The sequence below is a fragment of the Oxyura jamaicensis genome, chromosome 3 (genome assembly GCF_011077185.1).
Source record: "Oxyura jamaicensis isolate SHBP4307 breed ruddy duck chromosome 3, BPBGC_Ojam_1.0, whole genome shotgun sequence".
Lineage (NCBI taxonomy): Eukaryota > Metazoa > Chordata > Aves > Anseriformes > Anatidae > Oxyura > Oxyura jamaicensis.
Genome location: NC_048895.1, coordinates 1,130,708 through 1,155,672, shown reverse-complemented (window position 1 = coordinate 1,155,672; position 24,965 = coordinate 1,130,708). Strand labels below are relative to the sequence as shown.

General features: G+C 51.5%; 1 protein-coding gene across 4 annotated transcripts; it reads left to right on the top strand.

The window, feature by feature from the left end:
- Positions 1-23,804, top strand: MERTK (MER proto-oncogene, tyrosine kinase). 4 transcript variants are annotated; one of them, XM_035322288.1, is made up of 20 exons: positions 1-94; positions 130-230; positions 3,896-4,277; positions 4,772-4,872; positions 5,092-5,265; positions 7,483-7,569; positions 8,457-8,572; positions 11,825-12,008; positions 12,319-12,470; positions 15,831-15,984; positions 16,208-16,361; positions 17,756-17,841; positions 18,196-18,291; positions 18,616-18,696; positions 19,331-19,423; positions 19,553-19,671; positions 20,444-20,553; positions 20,900-21,059; positions 21,452-21,588; positions 23,146-23,804. In XM_035322288.1, exons 2-20 carry the CDS (start codon positions 170-172, stop codon positions 23,633-23,635), a joined length of 2,937 nt encoding a protein of 978 aa, XP_035178179.1. In that variant the 5' UTR covers positions 1-94; positions 130-169; the 3' UTR covers positions 23,636-23,804. The 4 variants fall into 4 exon arrangements, with proteins under 4 accessions (XP_035178179.1, XP_035178180.1, XP_035178181.1 ...); XM_035322289.1 differs by having other exon boundaries at positions 20-230; positions 15,834-15,984; XM_035322290.1 differs by having other exon boundaries at positions 20-230; positions 16,241-16,361.
- Positions 23,805-24,965: the final 1,161 nt, after the last annotated feature.

Genomic DNA, 24,965 nt, shown 5'->3' with positions numbered 1-24,965 from the left:
CCGAGCCGTGCCGTGTCGAGCGGAGCCGAGCCGAGCCGTGCTGAGCCGAGCGGAGCCGGGCCGGGCCGTGCCGTGCCGAGCGGAGCCGTGCCGAGCGGAGCCGTGCCGAGCCGTGCCGAGCGGAGCCGTGCCGTGCCGGGCACAGCCCGGTGCCGGTGGCCGTGCCGGGATGGGCGCCGGGCGCCGGGCGCTGCTCTGGGCGCTGCTCTGGGCGCTGCGCTGCGGGGCCGGTGAGTCCGGGGTGCCAGGGGCAGGGGGGACCGTGCCCGGTGGAGGGGCTGCGGGGCTGACCCTGCTTCTCCCTGGCGCTGGGGATGGGGACGGGGGGCTTCGGGCGGCCTGGCGGGGGTGTCTCTGCGAGCAGAGCGCTGTCAGCCCCTCCGCGGTGGAGCAGCGAGCACCCGTCTCTTTCTGGGGGACGCATGCGGTGACAGAACCGGGTTTGCCTCCCGTTGTGCTGGGCCCTGGCTAGCGGTGGGTGCTGCGGTACCTCGGTGGGGCTGAGTTCTGAGCCGGTGGCCGTGGGCTGGTTGTGGGGTGATGCTGCCAAAAATCACTACGAAGCATCATGGTCTGTGGCACTGGCACGCTCTTCGTGGTGCTTTGCCGCTGCTCGTGCTTGGTTACCTGGAAAAAGCAAGGCAAACAACTAGAGGTAGTTTGGGGGCTTAAAAGCAAAGTGCCCATCAGCAGGGCTGCCCCACACTTCGCTGCAGCTGGAGCTGTTGGGGTCTGTAGCCCACCCTGAGGGTTGCTGGGTGGTCGTGGATCAGTGTGAAGATGTGGTCCCCGGCAGGAGCAGCCAGAGTGTGCTTTGGGCAGGGGAGAGTTAACAGTCTTGGCTGGAGCTGCAGGCGTCTGCAGTGCAGCGAACTCACTGCTGTTTTTGGATTTAAGCAGAAATCCTGGGCTATATGAATACGAAAGGTGTGTGAGCCCCAGAATCTCTTTGGCAGTCAGGTATGTCCCCAGGGAAAATTCACTCCTGACAGCCTCAGTGGATGGATTGGAGGTAGGAGACCCTGCAGGCAGACGCTCTTCATCCCTCCTCAGGTCAGGCTCCTGCACTGTCTGAATGTGACAATTCACTTCAACAAGTGTCTGAGCAGAAAGCTGTTGTCATCAGGTGAACTATTTCCAGTAATGGGAAATCCAGGGCTACAGATGTACAGTGTTTTGGCAGACCTGTGCGTTTTCTAATACCTTCCGGACTAGGACCACAGAAGGACAACTTATTGATTCACTTGTGGGGTGTGAGACTCCCTGTTTATTGTTTTCTTCTGTAATAAAGTATCTTGCATCTAATAACAGACAGACTTTTTTGTTAAAACACCCTTCTCCTGGCTAGTAACAGAGAAGGCACATGGGACCTGCTGGCTGGATGCTGAGCATTTTTATTCCCCTGACACCTGCTTGGTCATCAGGATTGGTTATTCTGGCGCTAGGGTTTGGGCTGCACAGTGTACTATGGTGTTGCTAGCACTTAGTTTTGCTTCCAATCCAGGTATGTCAAGCAAGCAGCATCGTGCTTGCAAGTGGATTTTTCTTCCATGCCAGCTTTTCCCTTGGGCCATGCTGTGGTAAGTGATGGCGTTGCTCCAGCATGGTGGGCACCCACGCATGCCTGCCTCCAGCTCCTGGACTCTGGCTTTTAGGGCCAGCCTGAGCAAATCACTCTGGACATGGGTGAGAGGTGCCTTGTCAGGCAGGGCAAATCCCTTGGAGGACACTGCAAAAATATCCACACCCCAAACAGCTGGGGATGGCGGGGTGCTCAAAAGGGAGCCCTTGGTTTGATGAACTTCTGTTGCCAGCATGAGTCAAAGCGGAAAGTATTTAATTCTTGGGCCAACAAATACCTCTTTCCACTTAATCAGTACTGAAATTGAGGCTAAGATCCCCTCTGCTTTTTGAAGTTTGTCCTTAACGTGAAGCTATGTGGGGAGAGCTGGTGATGGCCAGAAATTGCCCCGGGGAGCACAGAAAAGCCCTGTGATGCAGCGCGAATGCTGCTGGTTCGATTTGTCGCCTGCTTTCCCTTCATTCAGCAATCTGAAATTCTGCTCACTTGGAACATGTCGGAAAGCAAGTGCCTCTGGCCTGGCTAACCTCTGCCAGGAGACAGGGAGGGTTTTGTGGGTCGCTCGCTTGTTTGTTTGCTCTTGGAAAATGTTTGTGAGGCTATCTGGCCCTTGCAAAGCCGGTCACCTGGATGCTGCGAGTAAATCGCGGTAGGCTGCATTTAGCTGCAGTCACATGGACTTTGTTTGTGTTACGATGGTGGAGATTAGGAAGCATGTTTGGAAAGCTTAGGGTCTTTTTTTTTTTTTTTTTTTTTTTTTTTTTCCTGAAAGGGAAACCCATTGTTTTGTGTGTTAACCAGGGAGAGGCTTTCTCTTTCCCTTTATGACCAGGCAAACTTTAAAACTCTTCTCAAGTTTCTAGCTAGAAGTACTATTTCTTGAGGGTTAAAAATAGTGAGCAATTTAGCGAAGGAATATATCCAGCCTCAAAATTAGGTTGTGTTTCTTGGCTCTGAGTAAAGTACACTGGGCTCATGCTCCATTACTCATGATAGTAATGACGTATCTTTAAAAACCTGGAGTTGTCTGATGTTTCAGGACTGAAACCTGCCTCAAAACAAAGTCAGCTGAACTCAGGTTGAATAAAAAGATCGTACTTTCTACCTGCAATGTTATTTTTTAAATTGTGAGGTGAGTTTTTTGTTGTTGTTGTTGTTTGTTTGTTTGTTTGTTTTTTGAAGAGGCAAATTAATTGAGATGGAATTCCTGTCTGGCAAAATGCCCTTCCTTGCTAAAAGCTTCCTTGCTAAAAGCAGCAAGGAAGATTTACCAGTCCACTTGGGATTTCGGAATGCCTGCAAAATCCCCAAGAAGCTCAGAAGAGTGTTGTAAAAGCACCTGCTTGTGGTATATTCTCTAGATCCTCTTTTGTTTTGTTGGAATTGCTTTACATGGGGCTGCTCTTGGTTGTGGCTGGTGTGGGTTGCATGAGGAGGGAGGAGGAGAACGCCGTTCAAGGATTTTATGTGTTAAGTGATTTGTAGGTGGGGAGGAGAAGCCCACAGAAAGATCTGGTAAATAGCCTTCTCTTGGGGAAAAATGTCTGGAAGACAGTAGTCTGCAGGAGAACAACGCTAAACAGCAGCCAGCTCCTACACACAATCTGAAGGCATGTCGTTGTCGGCCTGCAGTTATTTTCCTTACCAAAACAGCTCAGCGAGGGCAGTTCTCAGCAGCGGCATTCGTGACTGACTCACAGAAGCCTCCCTGGTCCGGGGCAGCTATGGATGCACAGGGCAGTCGCAGCAAGATTGCCCAGAGCACTGCGTGTGCCCCACGTGTCACCCGGTCCGCCAGGCCTTGTCCCACTGCAACGGAGCTCACCCTGTGCTGGGAAGGGACCAGAGAGCCTAAAATCAAACAAATCCCCTGCGGGGACTCTTTCCCAGCTGGAAATGCCTGAGATGAGGCCCTTGAAGGGGGTTTTTTGAATCTGAGTCCCAGATTCCTCCTGCCCAGGGTTCCTTTTATGTTCCAGTCCCGAGGGTGCAATTCAGCACAAACGGCTCCTGCCTCTCCCCTGCTAAAAGAGAAGGAGCCCAGCACTTCCTTTAGCTTGGGTCTCTCTGTTTTGCTTAAAAGTATTTCTGGAGGTGCTGCTTGTATGTGTTCAGTCTTGGAACAGCCCCCAGCTCTGTTTCCCCCTGGAGCTTCTAGAAGAGCTCTCTTGGAGATGGTGAATGTTTGGAGCATCTTTAAATGAACTACCTTTAATTGTTAATGAAGCAGTCACTCTTTGCAGGGTTTTAGAGGTGGGGGCCATTTTTAGGAGGGTTACTGGCTGGTGGTAACAAAACTGAGGTCTCTTGCAGATGATGCTGGTGGAAATGGAGGCCAAGGGCCGTATCCGTCACTCTCGGTGGCAGCCCCGTTGGCAGAGTCCCACCGCCCCAAGCGAAGCCTTGCCGTTAGTCACCGGCCTCACCAGGGCACAAAGCAGGCCTGGGAGGAGCCTTCAGCCAGCTCCCTGGGACAGATTAAATTTAACCCAACGGTGGGACACATTGTGATTAATGAGCACAAGGATGTCACGTTTAATTGCTCCATCAAAGTACCCCAGTTGCTGCTCCGGCCGGACGCCCCTGGCATTTCTTTGTGGAAGGATGGGAGGGAACTGCATATACTGGACCGCATCGCCACCAGCCACTTTGAGATCTCCGACGAGGATGAGGTGGCCATGACCTCCACCTTCAGGTAACGGGAGCCACCCTCCTGCAGATGGGGAGGAGGGATGTCAGCGTGGCTCTTGAGAAGAGGCAGGGTGCCCCACAGCTATCAGGGGCTTGGAACTGGAACTGGAACGGGTGGTGGTGTTTGGGTGTGGGAGGGCTGAAGTTTGCTGTCACTGAGTACCCAGGGCAGACTGTGACACCTTGCTGAGAGAGGTCTGCCCATCCTGCCCATGAAAACCCATCTGTATTAAAGGCTGTGCCAGCAGAGCAGCCAGCAGCAGAGTTAATCTTCATTCTGGCTCTCCTTAGCCCCCAAAGCCAGGCTTTGCAAACCCAGCATGTGTTAGGTGTGTGCTGTGGGGTAGTTGGTACTGATTTAACCCCCCCTCTATCTTCTGAGAGGTAGTTGGTATTGATTTAAACCCACATCTAGCCTCTCTGCGTCCTCAGTGGAAGTGGTGTGCAAGGCAGGTCTGCCCGTCAGAGCCCTCAGAACCTCTCCCTTCTCTCTTGTAGTATCCGTGCTGCTCAGCGCTCAGATAACGGCTCCTACGTCTGCAAGCTCAATGTCTCTGGCATGGAGATTGTGTCAGACCCCATCTCAGTGCAGCTGGAAGGTGAGCTGGAGGCAGATGGGCCAGAAGTGCTGGAGATATGAGAGCCCTGAGCCCTGGCTGAGAGGCAGCTCCCAGGAGCTGAGAGCTGCCATCTGTCCACCAGAAATGGGGAGTCCTGGATGGGAAGGGGCAGCCCCAGGTGGGACAGCATGGGGTGGTTGTTGGAGCTGTGCTGCTGAGCTTGCTGAATCTCTTGTGTCTCTGCTCATGTCTGTGCAGGGCTCCCACACTTCATTCGGCAGCCTGAGAAGCTGAATGTCACCAAGAACAGTCCCTTCAACCTCACGTGCCAAGCTGTGGGCCCGCCAGAGCCTGTGGAGATCTACTGGTTCCGCAACAATGTTCAGGTCAATGACAAGCCCCACATCTCCCCATCAGTCCTGATGGTGCCAGGTGAGCCCAGCAACGTCCTTGCCATGGCAAGCTGGGACGCCTCTGTATGGCTGCGAGGGAGGGAAGGGCAGAAGCATGTCTCGTGCAGTCTTACAGCCTGTCACCTTGGCCTCACAGCTCCTGGTAGGCAGGGGAGATGTTCCCATGCACTGCCACCCTGCCTTGTTTTTGTTTGGCACTGCACATTGCTGATGCTGGGCTGGAAGGCTGCAATCATGTGTCACCACCGAGCACCGAGTCAGTGTTATGGGGCTGTGATGGCACACGAGGGGACCTGTTCCAGGGAGAGCAGATGCATGATTTGTCAGTCAGAGTAGTGGCAGGGAAGCATGTAGTAAAAAGTATATGTAGTGACCCTGGGGAGCATTTCTGTGGGTAATGAGTAGCTTTGCTGCCCACACAGCTTGGCTCTTAGGCATCTCTTTGGGGACCTACATCCTTGAATTTCATGTAGAGCCCTGCAGTTCACAAGGAGCATGCTCTCATGCCACCCCTTCTGGCTGCTGCTGGAGATTTTTTTCCTTGGAAGAGGCAGGGCACTCAAATTCTCTTTTCAAAGCAAGAAGCAGATTTTTCTTGTAGCCTGTGGCCACATCAACCAGCACACTGCTGCTTGCACAGGCTGTTTTACTGGTCATCCCCTTTTAATGTCTCTGGAAGACCTGGAGTTTGCCCCTGCATCACATCTCCTTGCCAACCAGTTGGAGCATAGGGAGAAAAGTCCTCCATGTAACATAAAACCCAGAGTGGTTTTGCTGCAGAGGCAAAAGAGAGGAAGGGCTTCTTGATTTGCTCACATGCAGGAGGCCACTAGACTATAACTGACTCGTCTTGGCATCCAAAGGCATGTTTTAAAAGGCAGTGAAAGCCGGAAGAAGTGACTAATTTCTCTTGGATGTTCTTGCGTCCGGTTGGCACATGCTGGATTGGGTTATTTGGACAATTCCCTCCATGTCCAGAAGCCCTCACACAGAAGGGGACTTCTTCAGGTGTGAATAGATGCTTGACAAGTCCAGGGAACTGCAGCAAGCCCCTCATGCTGCAGTGGTGGAAAGGCATTTCACTAAATTCATCCCTGGTAAGGATGGTTTTAAAGCCTCGATTACCAGGCTTTTGGTACAGGATTGTGTCCTGGCGCTACTAGATTTGGTGTCCAAAGCTCCTTGATTACTCTGCGGGCCTGGGTTAGCTGGGTTTATTTGAGTTGTACAACTACAGAAGTCTGCTTTCCTTCCACTGGAGAGGAGAAGGCTGTAAAAGCAAGGCTTGGACGTTACCCATACATCAGCAGGACTTGTTAATACAGTGGAACAGGCTGGTACACCATTCCCTGACCCCATTTCCATCCAGGGACAGCCACACTCTCCCCTCTTTGCAGCTGACCTCCCAACGAGCTGCTGTACACTCAGGTGAATGAGCTGCCGAGGCAGATAACTCTACTGTGCACTTTAAAGTAGATCTCTTCAGGCTGCCACGATGAATTAAAACTGCTGGGAATGCTGTGCACAACTTGAACCTCTCTTTGGGAAGGCAGCAGGCAATGTGCTCCCTGGCACCTGTGCCACCACCTGCCCATGAGGGACAGCCCTTTGCCTGCAGTAACATCCTTTGCATGAAACAAAAATCCAGAGCCACTGTTGCTTGCTGGGGTCATTTCGCACAGGCTGTGCTAACACCCCAGGGGAAACCAGCAGCAGTCTGCATTCGGGTATTTCCAGTGGCCCCCAAAAGCGGTGTTTTTCCACTACCAGCTGGGAGATTTGAGCAATCTTTGAAAAGCAATAGGTCATCTGATTCAAACTGTGGTGGTGGGCTCTTCTGCTTTCTGCCTTTCCCTTTTTGAACACAAAACAAGTGCTTACTCAGGAGGTTGTGCAACGGTGCCGTCGAAACGTACAGTCCTGTCCTGTGTGCGCAGCTTGCACTGACTGCATGCACACGCTTGCGGTGAGGAAGGTGGGTAAGCTGCACCAGTGTGGGTCACCTTTGGCCAGCCAGCTGCCAGCACAGAAGGGCCACGGTAGGGAGCACTGAGAAAGAGAGATGGGAAAGAAGAGGTCTTTTGTGGTGCTGGGAAAAAAAAAAAAAAAAAAAAAAGCAAGCAATGGTAAGACAGAGGAAGCCGCAATGGTCTTCTGTGAGCAGCAGGTGGAGAATTGGTGTGATTTGGGCATTTTGTGAAGGTGCAGTCAACAGGTCCTCGTTTTTTCCCTGCAGGTCTCAATGAAACAGCACTGTTCAGTTGTGAGGCTCACAACAGTAAAGGGCTGACCGCTTCAAACCCAGGGCAGGTCAATGTGAAAGGTAAGTGGGAACATGGCTCTAGCTTTACCTGTTGAGTACAGATCTCTACAAGCTATCCTGATCTCCACCCTTCCTAGCAGTCATTCTACAGAAACTGAAGGTGGTATTGTTTGGTTTCCCATATTTATTTTTCCCTCTTTGAAAACTATATTTAAAATCAAGCAGGATGCCCGTAGTAGTACGGTCATCCAGTGCTGCTTCGTCATTTGGACTAAGCCTAGTCCCAGTATCGCAGCCATGGGAGGAAGCACCAAAAAGCACATTTGAAAGCAGAACTGTCAAACCCAGGGCAGGTTTCGGAAGGGCTGTATCACTCTTTTCCTTCCTTCACAGCCAGGGCGGTGCTCACAGTTTTCCGTAGGAAATGATGGAAATTCTCGACATTCTTGATGGGACCCACTCCAGCAATGCAAGGAAGGTGTTCCCCAAAATATGTCATTGCCTCTAAGCAACCCAGAGTGCTCTTTCAGCACACAAATATAGAATATGGTCAAAACAGTCCTGCAAATGACTTCTGCTTCCCTGCCCTGTGGTCTAAAATATCCATGGTACACTGGTTCAGGATATGGCTGCAGCTGTAGGGGTGCCCAGGGCAGTTCCTGGATTTCTTGCACAGTTGAACTGAGCCCCAGGAGCTGCCTGGGGAAGCCTGACGTGCCATGTCTGAGCAAGGACATGAACCTGCAGGGCTTGTACCATGCGTATGGGTCGTCATGCTCTCGCACAAGCCTTCCTGCGGCCGTATGCCCTCCAATGCTTCCCAACGCCCCCCCCCCGCCCCCAGCACTGTGTGCCCCTACTAACCAGGGTAGGCTGAACATCCCGTAGTTCTCCAGCTCAGGGGTGGGCCGGTTTAAGAGTTGACTGGACTTGGCTTTTCCTTGCAGGAATGCCATCTGCACCCACCAGCGTTCATGTCCTAAATAGAATGGCCCACAGTATCGTGATCTCCTGGGTGCCGGGCTTCGATGCATTCTCTGCCTTGAGCAGCTGCAGTGTCCGGGTAAGTGTGTGGCCCTTGCCTCTGCAACCCCACTCGTACAGATGCCCAAAGGCAGGTGGAAATCAGTGTTGTTTGGCATGAACCACACAGATTTGACCAGGGCATCAGTTTGGGCAAATTGAGCAGGACTTTCACAGTGGGCTTGAAAGGGGAAGCTGTCATGTTGTCTCACCGGTGCCCTGTGGTCCAGGAAGCCAGGGAGTTTGTGGTTGCTTGAAGTCAAGAAGTCAGAGCTGAGGAGCGAGCAGAGTCCCCAGGTGCTGGGATCTGGGGCAGCTGGAGCACTGCTGCATGGGACAGGAGGCTTTACAGGAGCTGCTGCAGACAAGCTGTGGGCCTGGTGTGGGCTGCTCACAAAGTGCAGCTTTGCTCTGCCCGCTGCGGAAGATGGGAGGAAGGTCGGTGAAAGGGGTCCTGCAGAGAAGCCGAAGGAGGAAGGTACCATGCTGGGTGCCACCACCCAGACAGCTGTTTGGGTGGGCAAAGGGAACAGGATGCAAATACTGGTCCTCAAGTCGTGAGTCATTAGGGCAGAAGTTCATCTCACTTGAAATACATAGAAAAGATGATTGAAGAGGGAAACGGGAACCTCTAAATTGAGGTTTTATTTGAGGCTGTCTCAGTCGAGACAGCCAGGTTGTCATGTCTCTTCATGGAGAGATGCCCAGAGCTGCTCTGAGTAGCTCTTTGGGAGAATTAGCACATCCTGAATTGCTGCTAGCACAAGTCCCTACTACACTAGTCCCTACTACACTAGTCCCTACTTTTATCTCCTGATCAATGCTTCCCACACAGGTGGCCTTCCTGCTGGGTCTTGGAGATGGAGGCTTCTCTCAGCTCTCCACTCCTGATACCTTGTGAGTCCTGGGAAGGAGCTGATGGGCTGTCTGACACCTGGACAAGTCAGAGAAAGCCATCTTCATAGCTTTCATGAAACCCTGCAAATAATTTCTGCCTGCTCCCTCTCTTTGACATTGCTGGGTTTCACGGTCCAAGCCTGCTTGCTTTCTTGTGGATGTGCTTTTTATAATGGCTACTCTGTACTCTGGTTCAGATAACATACAGTCTACTCTGGGATGAGGAGTGGTCACTGCTAGGAGAAACCCTACAAAGAGTGAATTCAGCATATTGTGACAGCCAAAATTTTGACATTTACAAACCCTCTGTATTCATTAACTTCCATGTCACAGCAAACCCTAGGTTCTTACCGCAAAGGTCTTATCCCTTTCAAGACATAAAAAGTTGTGTGGTTGAAATATATCGTGTGAACTCTTACTGGTAGGAAGAGAAAACGCTCTGAAGTCTGGGTGGCAGTGGTGACAGCGGAGCTGCAGCTCCAAGCTGTGCTGATGCCCTCCTGTAACCCTCAGATATCCTCCTGCAAGTCAGAGCTCTGATAGCGCCTGTGCTTGGACAAAAGGCTCTGTGGTGGAAAGAGCTGGAGGACAGTTTCTTCTCAGCCATCTCCCCCATTTGTGTGTGACATCTTCTCTGACCTCCCAGGAGAGAGAGGATGTTTGAAGGCAGGTAAAAGTGAAAGGAGTTACAGAGGGGAAAGGTACTCGAGCTAATATTAGCACCGTGTCCACTGCTGCGTTCCTAATGGAGCTCAGGAAGCGGGGTGGAGAGCCAAGGAATTTCCTATGACTTAATGTTCATGGTCTGTCATTAGGAAACAGCCTTTCAAATTGGAAAACAAGACATGGTATCTGGCAAAAACACAGTTGTGACTAAGCCTTTTTGCTCCTGTCCCCTTTGATAATCCCCTAGGTTGAGTGGTGTAGCCCGCTGACCATGTAACTCGTTTTTGAGCATGCTGGTGCTTGCTCAAAAATGGGTTTGGTGCTCAGAAGAACAGCCAGTCTCAGGGGTGTTCTCAGCAGCTGCTTGCATGTTTGCCTGATGGCAGCTCACCTCCATCAAATCAATTTAGTGACAGCTTGGGGGCCTTCTGAGCTTTATGAAGCTGAAGCTGTTTCATTTTTGCTGGAAAATGCATCCACTGTCAATGCTGAGACCATCTGGCACACACTGAGCTACCTGGTGTTGTTCCTCAAGCACAAGGGCAGGTCTCTTGCCACCCCCAAACTATTCATGGAGACTTCTGGAAGGAGTGTACGACTTTCCATGCCTGGTTCATGCTGAAACACATCCTGCCTTGGGTTGTCTTCTGAGCTAGCCTCGCTTGTGTTGTTCCTGCTCTTTCCTCTTTTTGTCCACTGTCCCAGCCCAAGCTGCTGTCATGGTGCTTGCTGTGTTCCCAGAACTTTGCTGATGCGTGTAGAAAGCAAAACAAGAGGCGGCGCTGAGCAAGCTGGTGGCTCTCACACCTCATCAGAGCTGGAGCTTGGTGTCCCAGCCTCACGTCGGGGGTCGGATCGGCCCCATTACGGTCTGCGGCACTGCTGGCTGCAGTGAATGGAGGTCCCGGCACTAAACGAGACGCTTTCCAGAGAGCTGCGTGGGCCCTGTGGGCAGCGACATGGCACTCATGCCAGCCCCTCGGGGAGTTTCTTCAGCCCTGATACATTGCGAAAAACAGTTCGCCTTCATTTAAAAATCATGACTTGTTTTTAATGCATTTTGTTCATCCACTCTGTTAAATGTAATGATGGAGTTCAATTAGTTCTTCTAGAGGGAAGTCTGTGCTAATAAAGTAAGGTCCCCAAAGGGAGAGAGCCTTTAGAGCCTTCCTGAGCTACATATTGCATCTGGACCTTCATCCTTAATACCTTTGGCAGCCTGATGCCTCATCAATTTGTCTAATGCTCCTCTGAGGCAGTTTATACTCTTGGCTCCCACAACATCTGATGACGATAAGTTCTATAAGTTCTGTGCTATAATGATGTGCTGCATGAAAAAGGACTTTTCTTTTGTTTGTTTGAGATTTGCTGCCTAGTAATTTTATTGGGTGCTCCTTTTGCTTCCAGTCACAAAAAATAGCAAATCATCCCTTCCTCCCTTTCAGCATCACACATCTCTGCCATGGCCCTGCTGCAGCTCTTTCTTTCCCACATGTGTTTCAGACCTAGTTCTGGGTCCTGTGAATGGCCTGCTGTCAGCTTTCCACTTGGTGGAGATGAGACAGCATCCAAGAATGAGGCCTTGGTGTTGTTTCGATGGAAGAGAGAGAGAGAGAGAGAGAGAAGCAGGGCTCTAGATCCTGTTTACAGATGTAAAATCCTGCTGTGTGTTTCACCCCGCAGGTTGTTGCTGACTAATCCTTGTTTCTGGACTGATTTTTCAATTAAGGTCAAGGAAGCTGTTCCACGAAGCAATGTCTCACTTCTGCTCTTCAACACCTCGGTGCCTCCCCACGTGTATCACATCCAGCAGCTGCGGCCCATGGCAGACTATAACATTAGTGTTTCCTGCAAGAATGAAGTTGGCTGGTCGGCATTTAGCCCCTGGATAACTGCCAGTACCACGGAAGGAGGTAGGAAATGAGTCGCTAGCACTGAGAAGGGTTTCCCTGCCTAAGGCGTGCTGCTGTGCTTTGTGCAGAATGATCTGGAGGAGGTGCTGGTTCAGAGTGATGGTTGCTTACAGGTTGGGGCATCCTGACTCTCTTGACTGGAGAAAGGAAGTTTACCCATGGGTGATCAATCACCTGCTGGAAATATCAAAAGCTATTGGAAATACTGCATACTACCTAGTTGAGCTTATTTTCAGTCTGCCTACTGTGTCCCCGAGGGCTGCACACATCTACCTGGCCCTCTCACCTTCTTTCTCTTTGATTTCTGCAGCTCCTACAACCCCGCCACTGAATGTCTCAGTGTCGTTTAATGAATCCAGCTCACTCCTGGAGATCCGATGGGTGAAGCCACCCCTGGAGAGGATACATGGGGAACTGCAGGGCTATCGCATCTGGCACAGCTGGCAGGACTCCAAGGGGCTGGTAAGTCACCAGGGGAATAAGAAAGAAGATTTGAAGCACAGAAAAAATCCCAGCAGGCATCAAGCAAGATAGTCTCGTTTGCTTTTGGTGCTTCTGTATGTTCTTTCTGAGCCTATTTGTCTGTTGTCTTGCACTTTCACCTGGGCTTCTTATATACAGGTGGTCTCTCTGGTGCATGCTAATGGGGTGTGTAACTCATGGTGATGTCCCGTGTCTTTGATATTGGGAAGAAGCAGGTCTGCCTAAAGGAGATGGGGCTTGTCCACCCTGGCTCCTGGGTGCCAGTCAGAATCTGCTTTAAAATAGAAGGGAGATGCTCTTGGTGACAAAAACCTTTGGTATGATCTTCAGAGTGGCAGTAGGGGAGTTGGCAGCGTCTCTTGGTGCTTTTAGCAATGGAGTCAATCATAAGGTGTTTGGGAGAATTTGCTCCCTGAATTTTGAGTCATTCCTTATTCAGATGGGATTTATTCCATGCATTAACTATTCTGCAAACTCAGTGCAAAAAGGCACTGAGTTTTTTAGCTTGAGGAACATTTTGGGGCAGGGAGCCTGTCCATAAGTGTGTGAAGTTACTTGGCACAGTCTTGCTTGCCTTTCCCAGGCTTTGGGACATCTTATTAGTAAAAGGTTTTGCGTAGCAGAAAATCTTTTGGGCAAAGCAGCCTTGGAGATGGGAGACAGCATCCCATCCAGGCTCTGCTTGTGGCTGGGGAGCCTTTGGATAATTGCATGGAAGTACCCAGCCATTGCCTCTGCACTGTGGTTTGGTCTCCCTCTGTCCCAGGCTGAAAGCACAGAGAGGCACTGAAGACCTAAAGCCTGTGTGGAAAGAGTGACTCACGCTCTTTTTTTGTAAGATGCTGCATTTTCTGTTCTCCTTTTATGTTTCTGAAAAAGAGCATGTATAGATCCAGACCAAATGAAGTCAGGGAAACAATATTATGGTCTTGTGACTGGCATGGAAAAAAAATGCTGACACATTTGTTGTCTCTCAAGCAGTAAGTAAAAAACAAGACTTGCCCTTTAAGCCGTGGGAGTCTTTTTTTTTTTTTTTTTTTTAATATATATATATAGATAGATAAAATTTCCAATTCAAATGCTTAGGCAATTAAATTTCTTCTTAGGTCCCTGGTTAATCAGTGTTCTCATCTGTGCTGGCTTTCAGGAGGCTTGAAAATCCCCTCTTGTGTGGAGTAAGTTCAGAAGGGAGGCAGCTCTGTAAGGGAGGTATTTTCTATATGACCTTGGCTTTGCAGACCAAAGGGTGCAGTTGTGTCGTTGCTGATTTGTTTCATCAGCTTATAGGTTTTCTGGAAGGCAAAAATGCCTGTACAAGCATCTGGAGGCAGACAGCCAAAAGCAGAGGCCAGCACTTGTTTTTATAAGGGATGTTGTAGAATTAAGAGGCATGGGAATGGCCTCACATCCTCTCTACAGAGCACCTCTGGGTTGGCTCCCGAGCTGCTGTGGTCTGTCTGCTGGAGCCGATGGACAAACAAACTGAAGTACAAGAGCAATGTGCTTGCTGTCAAATGGCAAAGCTCTTTTTTTCCAGAAATAAATCCCCTGCATTTCCACCCTGGACAGGGTAGATATTAAATTCCAGATACTCCCTACTTCTTTTGTCCTCCTGTACTTTTTTGTACACAAGCACAGCAATAATACCTGCCCTTCTCAGGTCAGACTTCCCCCAGAATAATGATCATTAAAAAATCCTGGCACAATAAATGTGGTGGGATTCTGTATTTCTGTGTCAGCAGGGCCACCTGCAGGCCTCTTTTGCTCCACAACCAGTTTAAAAACAACATTAAAAACTTCAGAAAGCTCTTACTTTATTCTTAAACCAGCAATTCTTGTTTGACCCACGCTTCCAGGAGCTGGGATGTGAAGAAATTCCTCAACTACCACAAGACTCATAAAAATCGTTAAATTTGGCAGTTCTGTCCTGCCAGAATTGCTGTCTGCATTGAAAATGTGCTCATGTTCTCCACAGTCTGATATCTGCTCCACGCTGTCCTCAAATGACACAGCAGAGCTGCCTGAGATATTAAGGGGTCCCTGTGCCTTTTTGGGCTGGTGGCAGGGAAATGATCTTGTGTGGATTTCCACCGAAGGATGCTGTTAAAGCAAGTGGTTGGAAAAGAGGAGTGTGGGAGCGTGCATCAGTCCAGTCCTGGTCTGACCGTGCGTGTTCCTTAGGGCAGCACCTTCTGCTACAGCCTGTGGAGCTCTGCCTAGTGCTCGTGCACGTTTCACATCCATTTCCGTGGTTTCTTTATGACTGAGAACAGGAACAGATTCCCTCTGGGCAGTTCTGATTTCCTCCTCCTTGCCCACCTCTGCTGCTGTTTTTGCTGGGCAACGTGAGGTTGGGCAGCAGCTCGGAGCCAGGCTCTGCGGTGCACAGCAGCCCGCCAGATGTTTTGCACGTCACAGGGCAGTTGTTTGGCAGCTGGCGGTTCACGAGGAGCAGAAGCAGGCACTTTCTCAGCCGCTGGCTGAGTCACAAGATTGGGAAACAACAGAGAATTTGCAGGGAAGGGGATCACTTGGGTTTTTATCAAGGAAAAAAGCCCGTGTCACGAAACGCGCCAACTTCTGTGATGTTACCAGGCAAGGAAAGACGTTGTTAGAGCTGGAAATCCTATTAGCTTGGTGCAAACCCAGAGTCAGAAAATACCTGCCCTAAGAGCTACTCTCTGCAGTAGGGTGCTTTAATGCCGAAGCCAGGAGCCAGCGGAGAGGTGCGTGCGAAGGAGTGGTGGCGTTGTGTCGCTGCCGCTGGCAAACACTGAAGCTCTGCCAGTGTGGAGGCTCTCGGCAGCGACCAGCACAGAGCCCGCACTGTCCCCTCCTGTGTCAGACAACCCGTGCTGCACGACGGGCACGGGGAAGGTATTGTTCCTTACTGTAGGAATGCAGGTCGGCATTTAGAAGCAGGGAACTGAGTTGACAACGTGTCAAAGGGAGAAGGCTCTGGGAGAGAGGTGTTTCAGACCCCAGAGTGTGCAATGCCTTTCCTCCTCCCTTACAAGATGGCTTTCGTGCCTTCTTCTGGCTTGGGCTGCTGGTCCCGCTGCTGTTGACAAGCAAAGAGCAACAGAGGCACAAGGCTGAGGCGGGAAACACCACACAGCTCCTTTCCAGATCTCATCCGGTCCTTTCAGGGCTATTATTCTCCATAAATAACTTGCTGTTTCTGCTCCATTTCCTCTGGGCTTTTAGAAGCAAAGCAATGCAGGACTTTAACGAGGGGACAATTCTTAGTAAATCCCTGGGTTTCACTCCTGCCATGCCCAGCTGGTGGGGAGGGGCTGCCGTCTGCCCCAGCCCAGGCTTGTCTTCTCTCTCCTCCAGCAGAACATCTCCTCTGAAGCCCAGCAGAACAGCAGCATGGCTCTCCTGCCCGTGGTGGCCACCAATGCCACGTGCTCCGTGCGCGTGGCTGCTGTCACCAAGGGGGGAGTGGGGCCCTTCAGCAGCCCGGTGGAGGTCTTCATTCCCGACAGTGGTAAGGGAACGCCTGTCTCTGCATGTGTGGCCCGGGTGTGGGTAGAAGCTGGCATGGGAGCCTTGAGCCTGCTTTGGTAGCCAGGAGAGCCTTGCTCCCCATGTGCCACTCCAGTCCTTGCACCCTCCTCTCCTGTGTAACCCCTGGGGTTTTACTGGGCCTTCGGAAATGATCTCTGCAGTCTGACTCCTTCACCAGCTCTGTTAATGGGATGTTTCCTTAGGATTAATAACCTCAGCCCCTTCTTCGACTCCAGCCTCTGGGAACGCAGACTCCTTTATCATAGTCCTGGGCTTCATCTGCGGGACAATTGCTGTCGGGCTGATCCTCTGCTTGTCTGTGGTCATTCAGAAAAGATGCATGGAGACCAAGTACGGGTAAGCCAAAGGGAGAGCAGTGGCGGTGGTGCTCTGCGCTGGGCTGGTCACAGGCACACGGGGCAGGGCCTGGCAGGGGAGCTTTGCCAGCAGCCCCTACTGGATCCAGAAGGCTTCTGCTTCCAGCACTGGCGTTGTTCCCCCAAGTGACATGTTTTATGCCAGGGGTGAGGGACCGAGTGTATTTTTACTGCAGCAACAGTACTTCCCCCCCTTCCTCAGTCCAGCAGTTCACCTTTCGCTCGCTATTCCTATTTTTAAAGGGAAGTGAACTTAAGCAGCTTGGTATAGGGGTTGGCCTCAGCATTTTGACACAGTGGTAAGAGAACAGAGTTGTATAATATCCTGTGTCCTGTGACCTAGAGAAACCCCTCCTGCTTCATCACACACTAAACCTATCTTGGTCCAAAGGCTAAGTGCAACACCAGCGTCCCCAAGCAGAGAGCCTGCTGCTAGACTGCACTAAATGACGTTTTTAGTAATGTGGACAAAGGACTGTTATCTACAACAATAAGCCAGTGCTACTCACCCACCCTTGTGACTTTCTAAGTGGCATTTAATTGCCATGTTGTATTATTTGTGTTAAATAATTGCGGTGTTAGCAGCTTTTCTTACAATCTCTATCATTTGGATGTCTGCTGCCAAACAGAAATACGATAAAATTAGCTCCTTTGGAAGAGCATCATTTCAGCAAGGGAGTTTGTTGAGCTGCTGAGGGAACCACAACTACTTTGGTCTCCCAAAACATCACCCCAATCCCAGTCTGGAAAATGGCTGTGTGTAAGAATCTCTCTTCTAACTGGTGTAACATTATGGGAACCTCTCTGTCCTTGCAGTACTAGCTCCGTGGAGCATTTTGTGTTCTCATTTCCCAGAGCTGAATCTCTGCATGGCCCTGCTCCAGAGAGGTTGCATGGCACCTCCCAACAGCACACCTACCATCATTTCATGGCTGTGGTGTACAGCTCCCATGGTTTCTTTTTGGCTAAAGGGTCGTGGTGGCCATGTGCTAATGCGGAGCTGGAGCATCGACACGTATCGCACAAGAGAAGGGATCGCTTTAGGAAGCAGTGGATCTGGGCACTGTACTCCTACCAGCCCAGACTGCTGCCTGACTAGGAAATGAGTATCCCATTTCCTCCCCAAAATACCTCTGTGACTCAGTCCTTTGTAGATCAGCCTTGTTTATCAAGTGGCTGTTTTGGTCGGATGTTGTAGGCAATGGCACTGATCCAGTGAGAGGGAAATGAAAAAGATTAGAGCAAATGTACATTTCCTCCTTTGCTGCTGATATTATGGGTAGCTCTGTGGTCACCCATACCTGCAGCTGCAGTTCCTTGAACAGAGGAAAACCAGCTGAAGTGGCCTAGCACACTCTCTTTCTGTCCCGCCAGGAATGCCTTCAGCAGAAATGACTCAGAGCTGGTGGTGAGTTACACAGCGAAGAAGTCCTACTGTCGGAGAGCTGTCGAACTAACATGTGAGCATTCTCTTTATCCCTCTGTGAGTAGATGAGGGGCAGCAGCAGGGCAAGCCAGCAGTGAATGTGTGCATCCAGCTAGGGGCTTGATTATTCTGGTTTTTCATGTGTCTGCCAAGCTGGGCACTCTCACCTGGTGCTCTGTGAAACGTTGATGTTCCGTCTCTAACTGGATGGCCCACAGGTGTCAGGGGAAGCTCCTTTGCTACAAAGCTACAAAATCCTGGCCCTTGGCCATGTCCCTCTGTTTGTACCATGAACATGTACCATGTGCACCGTGATGTTGTAAACGGTTAGCTCACAGCTGAGGTGTGTGTGGGAGATGACCTGAGCTCCTGTTCCCCTCTCTCACAGTGGGCAGCCTGGGTGTCAGCAGTGAGCTCCAGCAGAAGCTGCAGGACGTCGTCATTGACAGAAATGCTCTCAGCCTGGGGAAGGTCCTGGGAGAAGGTGAGTGCTGGTGCTGCTGGGGGCTGGGGATGGACATGCCCAGACTGTTGGGGCAGGGGCTGCCGCTGCTGCTCGTGCCATCGCCTGGCCCCAGGGGATGTGGAGGAGATGGTGGGTCAAGATGACCATGCGTTGGGCTGGGAATTTAGACCCCTGCATTCCTGTCCTTGTTCTGCCACTGATGAGAAGCAAGTCTCCCTCCTCAGCCTTTCGGGGACAAGGTCTCTATCTTATAGCATTTCTGATTTTTGAGGAGATAGGGATGTCCCAGCTGGTGGGGCTTCAGGATGTGGGTAAAGTGCTTGCTTCTTTCTGGCGGTGCAGGGGAGTTTGGGTCGGTGATGGAGGGACGTCTCAGCCAGCCCGAAGGCACCCCGCAGAAGGTGGCTGTCAAGACCATGAAGAGTAAGTTGCCCCAGCCTTGCAGACCTTGGTGTTGTTCATCCGAGTGGGTGCTTGTGCTCTGACCACAGCTCCTGGTGCCAGATGGAGAGAGACTGAACTGGGGCAGGTGGTCTGGTGGGTGGAAGCTGGGCAGCAGAAGGAAAAGCGTGGTGGGATGCAGGGAACAGAGTGTGGGTTGTCTCAGACCCTTTTCCAAACAGTGACCAAGGCTGTGATCTGTGCTGATTTCCACCCAAAGCCTTGCTGGGAAGGGACGTTCACCTTACTTCCAAGTTTGCCTTGAAGAACTGGGAGGTGACAGTATTTGTCTCCATCCAGATAAGAGATCCCCATCTTTTTGAGATCCCCAAACAAATCTAACCTTTCCTCATGCTCTCATGCTGCAGTCTCCGTCCACCCTGGGCCTGGTGCTACTGCACAAATGGCACAGGGCTGTTCCCTGCTTGCATGTGCTGAATAACCCGATGCTGGTATGAGCCTCTGATGTGAGGTCTCCCCAGCCTGTCTCTGTCATACTGTCGGTCCCTTCACCCTCACCCCCACAGGCACTGTGCTGTGAAGGGATGTGGTAGCAGTGATTAAAGTGTTGAAGCTCTCAGGATTTTACACTTCCTCTTTTTTCTCCACTTCCCAGTGGATAACTTTTCCCAAAGAGAGATCGAAGAGTTCCTCAGCGAAGCAGCGTGCATGAAGGACTTTGACCATCCCAACGTCATCAAGCTGCTAGGTACGGGCTGCCACTGCCCGCCCTCCAGCTGGGCTGGGGAGCGGGACTGGGGAGCTCAGGTCCCATGTGTCTGCAGGACACTGTGGTGCCTTTGCCCGGGGGGCTGTGAAAACTGTCTGCGTTTTCCAGGCGTGTGCATCGAGCTGAGCTCCCTGCAGGTCCCCAAGCCCATGGTGATTCTCCCATTCATGAAATACGGTGACCTGCACAGCTTCCTGCTTCGCTCCCGGCTGGAGATGGCCCCACAGGTAATGAGTGCAGGGAGCAGAGGGCCCTGTGCCTGCAGGAGCTAGGGGTGACTGTGCCTCTCTTGGGAACAGGAGGCAAAACCTGCCTTAGCTTTTGGAGAACATCAAGAGGACTTGGTGTAGTCATGCTTCCTGCCTTGTCAGGTGTGGTGGTGGGATATGGCTCCACAAAAGCCTGTGGGATTTTTGCCTTCGCTCTCCAGGCTGAACAAGCCCAAGTATCCCAGCTTCTCCTTGTCCACCATCTTATCCAGCCCCACCTTAGATGTCTCCTCTGTACTTGCTCCAGCATGTCAGTATCTTTCTCATACTGAGGAGCCCCAACTGGGACAGGGTATCCAGATGTGGCCTCACCAGTGCTGAATAAAGGGGAAGAATATATTCTGACCTGCTGGCTGCACTCTGGCTAATGCAGCTGGCTACAAGGTTGGCCTTCATCAGTGCAAAGTTTCATGGCTGAGTCGTGGTCAGCTTGCTCCACACCAGAACCCCAGGGTCCTTTTCTGCAGAGCTGCTTTCTAGTCAAAAATACATGACATTAAGGCAGCTAGTGGGATAGGCAACAAGGAAACAGTATCTAGTTGCAGGCTGCATTCAAGAGATGTGAAAGGAGGAAGCAGAGGTGTGAAGGGGAAACTACACTGCTACAGCAAATCACAGAGATATGTGGTTTGCCAGGATGGGCTCTTATGGCCAATGGAGGCATTTCAGGTCAGACCATACGTGCTTCCCAAAGCACTCATGCCATCTAACCCGCATCCTCCCTTCCCAGTTCGTGCCCCTGCAGACGTTGCTGAAGTTCATGGTGGATATCGCCCTGGGGATGGAATACCTGAGCGGTCGGCAGTTTCTCCACAGGGATTTGGCAGCTCGGAACTGCATGTGAGTTTGCTTTCTTCTGTTTTGGCCTGGCAGGGTGAATATCAGTGGAAGCGCTGTGGCTTTGTAGCACTACGAATGAGTGTGCAGCTTGGGTTTTCTTAAGTAAAACCTGCCTCGGTTTGGAGAGGCAAAGGCAAGGAGATCAATCTCAGGTTTCTAGTTCAGAATTTGGTGCATCAAACTTTTCTTTCTTGTCTTTTTTTGAGCTGTAGAAGCGAGAGGCAGCCGCATACAATGTGTTTCAAGGGCCAGCCTGCAGAAGGCCTGTGCATCAGTCTTTGCGTGTCTGTCAGTAATGCAAACTGTGCCTCTCCAGGCCCTTTCTGACCCTGTTTGCACCTGGCAGGCTACGGGACGACATGACGGTGTGCGTGGCAGACTTTGGCTTGTCCAAGAAGATTTACAGCGGCGATTACTACCGTCAGGGCCGAATAGCAAAAATGCCAGTGAAGTGGATTGCAATAGAGTCTCTGGCAGACCGCGTCTACACCACCAAGAGTGATGTGGTAGGTACACACGGCTGGGCGGCCAGAAAGCAGGAGTCAAGAGCTGGAGACTGATCTGTGGGTTGAGTCTTCCATGCTTGCGGCATGTTGTTGCGATTATTCTTGTACCTTGCAAGTGCAAAAGCCAGGGGAGCGGGAGGTTGTCAGTAACAAGCTGTGCTGACCTTTCATTGCCTGCCCAGCATCCTGGAAAAAGTTTATTGAGTGGGCCACTCGCCTGTTCTATGGCATTGCTTATTATTTCCAATTTTGGGGAAGGCAGGACTGGAGATACAACCATTAGCATTGTGCGAGAGTCCAGTGGATGCTAGGAAGTGACCTTTCCCCATGAAAAGACTCATTCATTCATCCTGGAAATGTCCTTTTAGCACGCTTTCCCTTTGTTCTTGCAGTGGGCATTTGGCGTTACCATGTGGGAGATAGCGACCCGAGGGATGACTCCGTACCCAGGAGTCCAGAACCACGAGATCTATGAGTATCTCTTCCACGGACAGCGGCTGAAAAAGCCTGAGGACTGCTTAGATGAGCTGTGAGTGTTACGTTGCTGTGTCAGGGCTGCAGCATGGCCTGTTTGCACTGTCTAGCTGCAAACTACCTGTGCACTGCTCATCCTTGGCTGATTTTGTTTCTGTGGGGTGTTGCTCCTTGTGCTCTGTGGTCCTCAGTTGCTGATGTCGTTTCTTTAAAGGCATAACAATTACTTGTGCATTTGTGGCTCAGCCCTGAATTTGGCTGAGAGCCCACTAAGCCGTATCTGACAGCGCAACTGGAGACTGCTCTGTCTGCCTGAGTTCCCACCTGCAGCAAACCTGCTTTTTGTTGCCAGGAATCACCTCCCAGCACACCCCCTCGATTCTCTGACAGTCCCCAGAAACACAAGTTGTTAAAGACTGAATTTAAGTTGAAATGATGAGGATTTAACCTTTCCTTCTTTGTGGGATTGACAGGCAGGGAGTGTGCAAGAACACACACACGGGTTTCCTCTTAGAAGACAGCTGGCCAAAATAATGGTGTGGGTCAAATTTTAAATGAAAGTATGACATAAACAAAAAGCTCAGAACCTTTGACATTTTCTTAATTTCATGACTTCTGATGTGTCTAATAAGAGCCAGGTCCCAGAGCAGAGCAGAGTATGACCCAGTAATGGAAAAGCATCTTAACTCCAGGGCAAATCCTAACAAATACCCCAAAAGAAGGCAATGGGTTCGTGGGCCTCACACAGAAGGCTGATGAGCTGGGCTATTTGCTGGGGGTGGGTGGGAAGTGCCGGAGGCCACCTCGCCAGCACCTGCAGAGATGGGAACACTGCCCTACAGTGCCCTCTGCCGTTTGTGGTGAAGGAAGGAATCAGACTTTTTATTGTTACTATTTTTTTTTTTAAGATAGTATGTTTTGGCTGGAAGGTCTTGCCTAGGGGATGCTGTTCTGTGCCCCACAAAGTGCCCTGAAGCTGGGGGCCTTACAGTGCCTAAAATGTATGAATCTGGGGAGGGAAAACATGGCCATTGGAAACCTCAAAACCTGGCATTCCTGAGGAGTGAGGTGAGGGTTCTTGTCTGAAGCTGCCCGCATGGCCTTTGGTCCCCAAGATTTTCAGCTGTAACGTTTGAACCCCCCATGGCTAAGAGCTGCAAATACAAAACTGTAAGCTAGCAAAGCTGCAAGGAACAGCTTGCACAGCAAGCCCTAGCCCCCACACCCCCCTTTGAGGCAGCAGCCACAAGCCCGCAGCCCTGTATGGAGTGCACTTGTCAGAGGCTCAAGCTGCGTCCTGCTTGGTGCATTTCATGCCTCCCATGGCCCACAACAAACCACGGTTCCCTGTGGCACTGGGCTGATCACAGGGCTGTGCCTCTGTGTGTCAGGCAGTGAGAGAGACTTCAGCAGCTGGTAGCAGCTGCTTGGGCCGATACGGCCCTGCGTCGGGCAGCTGCACTAAGTGGGGGAGCTGCTTTTGCTTTGTTTTAGTGCAAAGTGGCTCAGCACTTACTCAGTTTCCAGCTGTCAAGGAGAATTAGCCCACGTACATCCCATCGTCAATTGGTTGTATCCTCTGTGATAGCTGCATCCTTCTCCCCATTTCCAGGTATGAAATCATGTCTGCATGCTGGAGAGCTGACCCCGCTGACCGGCCAACATTCTCGCAACTGAAAGTCCACCTGGAGAAGCTGCTGGAGAGCCTGCCCGCCCTGCGGGGGACTGGGGACGTCATCTACATCAACACCAGCCCGCCGGAGGACAGCCCGGACTCCACCCAGGATTCGGGGTTTCCCCAGGCGGACTCTGACTTGGACCCCGGGGACATTGCTGAGCCCTGCTGCTCCCAAGTGGAGGCAGCCCTGGTGGCCGTGGATGTCCACGACAGTGAACGATGGGGGTCGAGGTACGTCCTCGAGGGTGCCGGCGAAGAGCAGCTGGGCAGCCCCACGGAGGATGCATACGTCCCACTACTGCCCCATGGGGCAGCACCCGAGGGCTCAGCGTGGACCCAGGCCAGCACCTTGCCAGCCGGCAGCTCCCTCCTGCCCGAGCCGCGGTGCACTGATAGCTCCGAGGACTCCACAGTGCTGCTGTGAACAGGAAACCTGCACAAAGCAGAGCTCAGAAAGAAGGACAGAGAGATTATATTTTAATAAACAGTCTTATTTCTTCTTGAGTTATTTTCATGGGGGAGCCCAGCCCTTCTTGAGCTGAAGTCACAGGGGTTTGTGCTTATTTGGTAATTAAATGCCATAACTATTTTTTTCTGTAGTGAGAGGCTGCGCTGGCACCAAAAGGCGATGCAGCCATGCAGCTGACCTTGGGTGGCTTTTTCTTTCATTTTCTTTTCTTCTTCTTCTTTTTTTATTTTTATTTTTTAACCTTAGCATTTTCCATGGCTTTTTCAACAGGCAGCCCTGTGGGTGGCCAGGGCTGACATCCAGCCCTCTGGGGAGCTTTCATGCTGCGGGACATCCCCATTGAAAATTGCAAAATGGACCCCAAACAGGTGCACCAGGTGCTTCAAAATCCCCTCTTGCAGACCACAGGTTTTGGTTTGTCCCTGGTGCATCCCTGTGCAGCCAGTGGCAGGCTGCAGGGGTGGCCCTGCCACCTGTGCCAGCCACCAAGCATCCTGCCTGTCTGAGCGCCAAGAAAACCATCACTGCTCCACGAGGGTGGGGAGATGAGAGGCTGTAATGTGGAGGCCCAGGAGGGATGGAGTGGCCCTGCGATGCCCTCCTCTGTTTGAGGGAGGGGGGGGATTTCTTCTCTTCCCATAGCATGGGCTCATTTAGAGCACCCTGCTGCAGGGAGGGGAGACCCCCCCCAAAAAAAAAATCTGCCCCAAGAGCCTCCTCAGCCCTGCCCTGAGCCCTGAGCTCTCATTTCTGCAGCCCCAGCTCTCATTTCTGTGCCGTGCCCAGCAGATGGTGCAGGGACCCCGCACAGTGCAGCATTTATTAAATACTGCTGTGTGTGGCGGTGTGCCGGGCTGGGGCAGGGGACACAGCAGCGGACATGGGCTTGGGGAAGGGGCTGCAGCGTGGGGCTGGTGGGCGAGGGGCTGCACAGTGCTTGCTTGCCCCAGCAGCTACAGGAATGGCCTTTCTGCAAAAAAAAGGGGTGTTGCAGAAGAGGATCACGCCAGATTTGTTATAAATTAGCTCTCAATTAATTGACAGAGAGGATCATTTCCAATAATGCAAATAATTTTATTAAGTAAGCAGCCAACAAGCAAAACAGCGCTGGGTGGCCGGGGAGTCTCTGCTCCACCAACGGCGCGCACCCAGTCCCCGCCAACGACCCCTTTTATTGTCCCTTAGTTCCGGGTTTTGGTTGCACGTCCGGATGCCTTCTGCGCTTGCGCGTGCTGTTGCTGGAGGGTCGTCCTGTTCCCTTGGGTGGTCGTGAAGATGAAGATCG

What these genes read in the sequence shown, in the direction of transcription:
- MERTK (XM_035322288.1), top strand. Translation starts at nt 170, where the DNA reads ATGGGCGCCGGGCGCCGGGCGCTGCTCTGGGCGCTGCTCTGGGCGCTG. An exon ending in GGTCTTCATTCCCGACAGTG is followed by an intron (nt 15,985 to 16,207) that starts GTAAGGGAACGC and finishes ATGTTTCCTTAG; the next exon opens with GATTAATAACCTCAGCCCCT. An exon ending in TTGGCAGCTCGGAACTGCAT is followed by an intron (nt 20,554 to 20,899) that starts GTGAGTTTGCTT and finishes TGCACCTGGCAG; the next exon opens with GCTACGGGACGACATGACGG.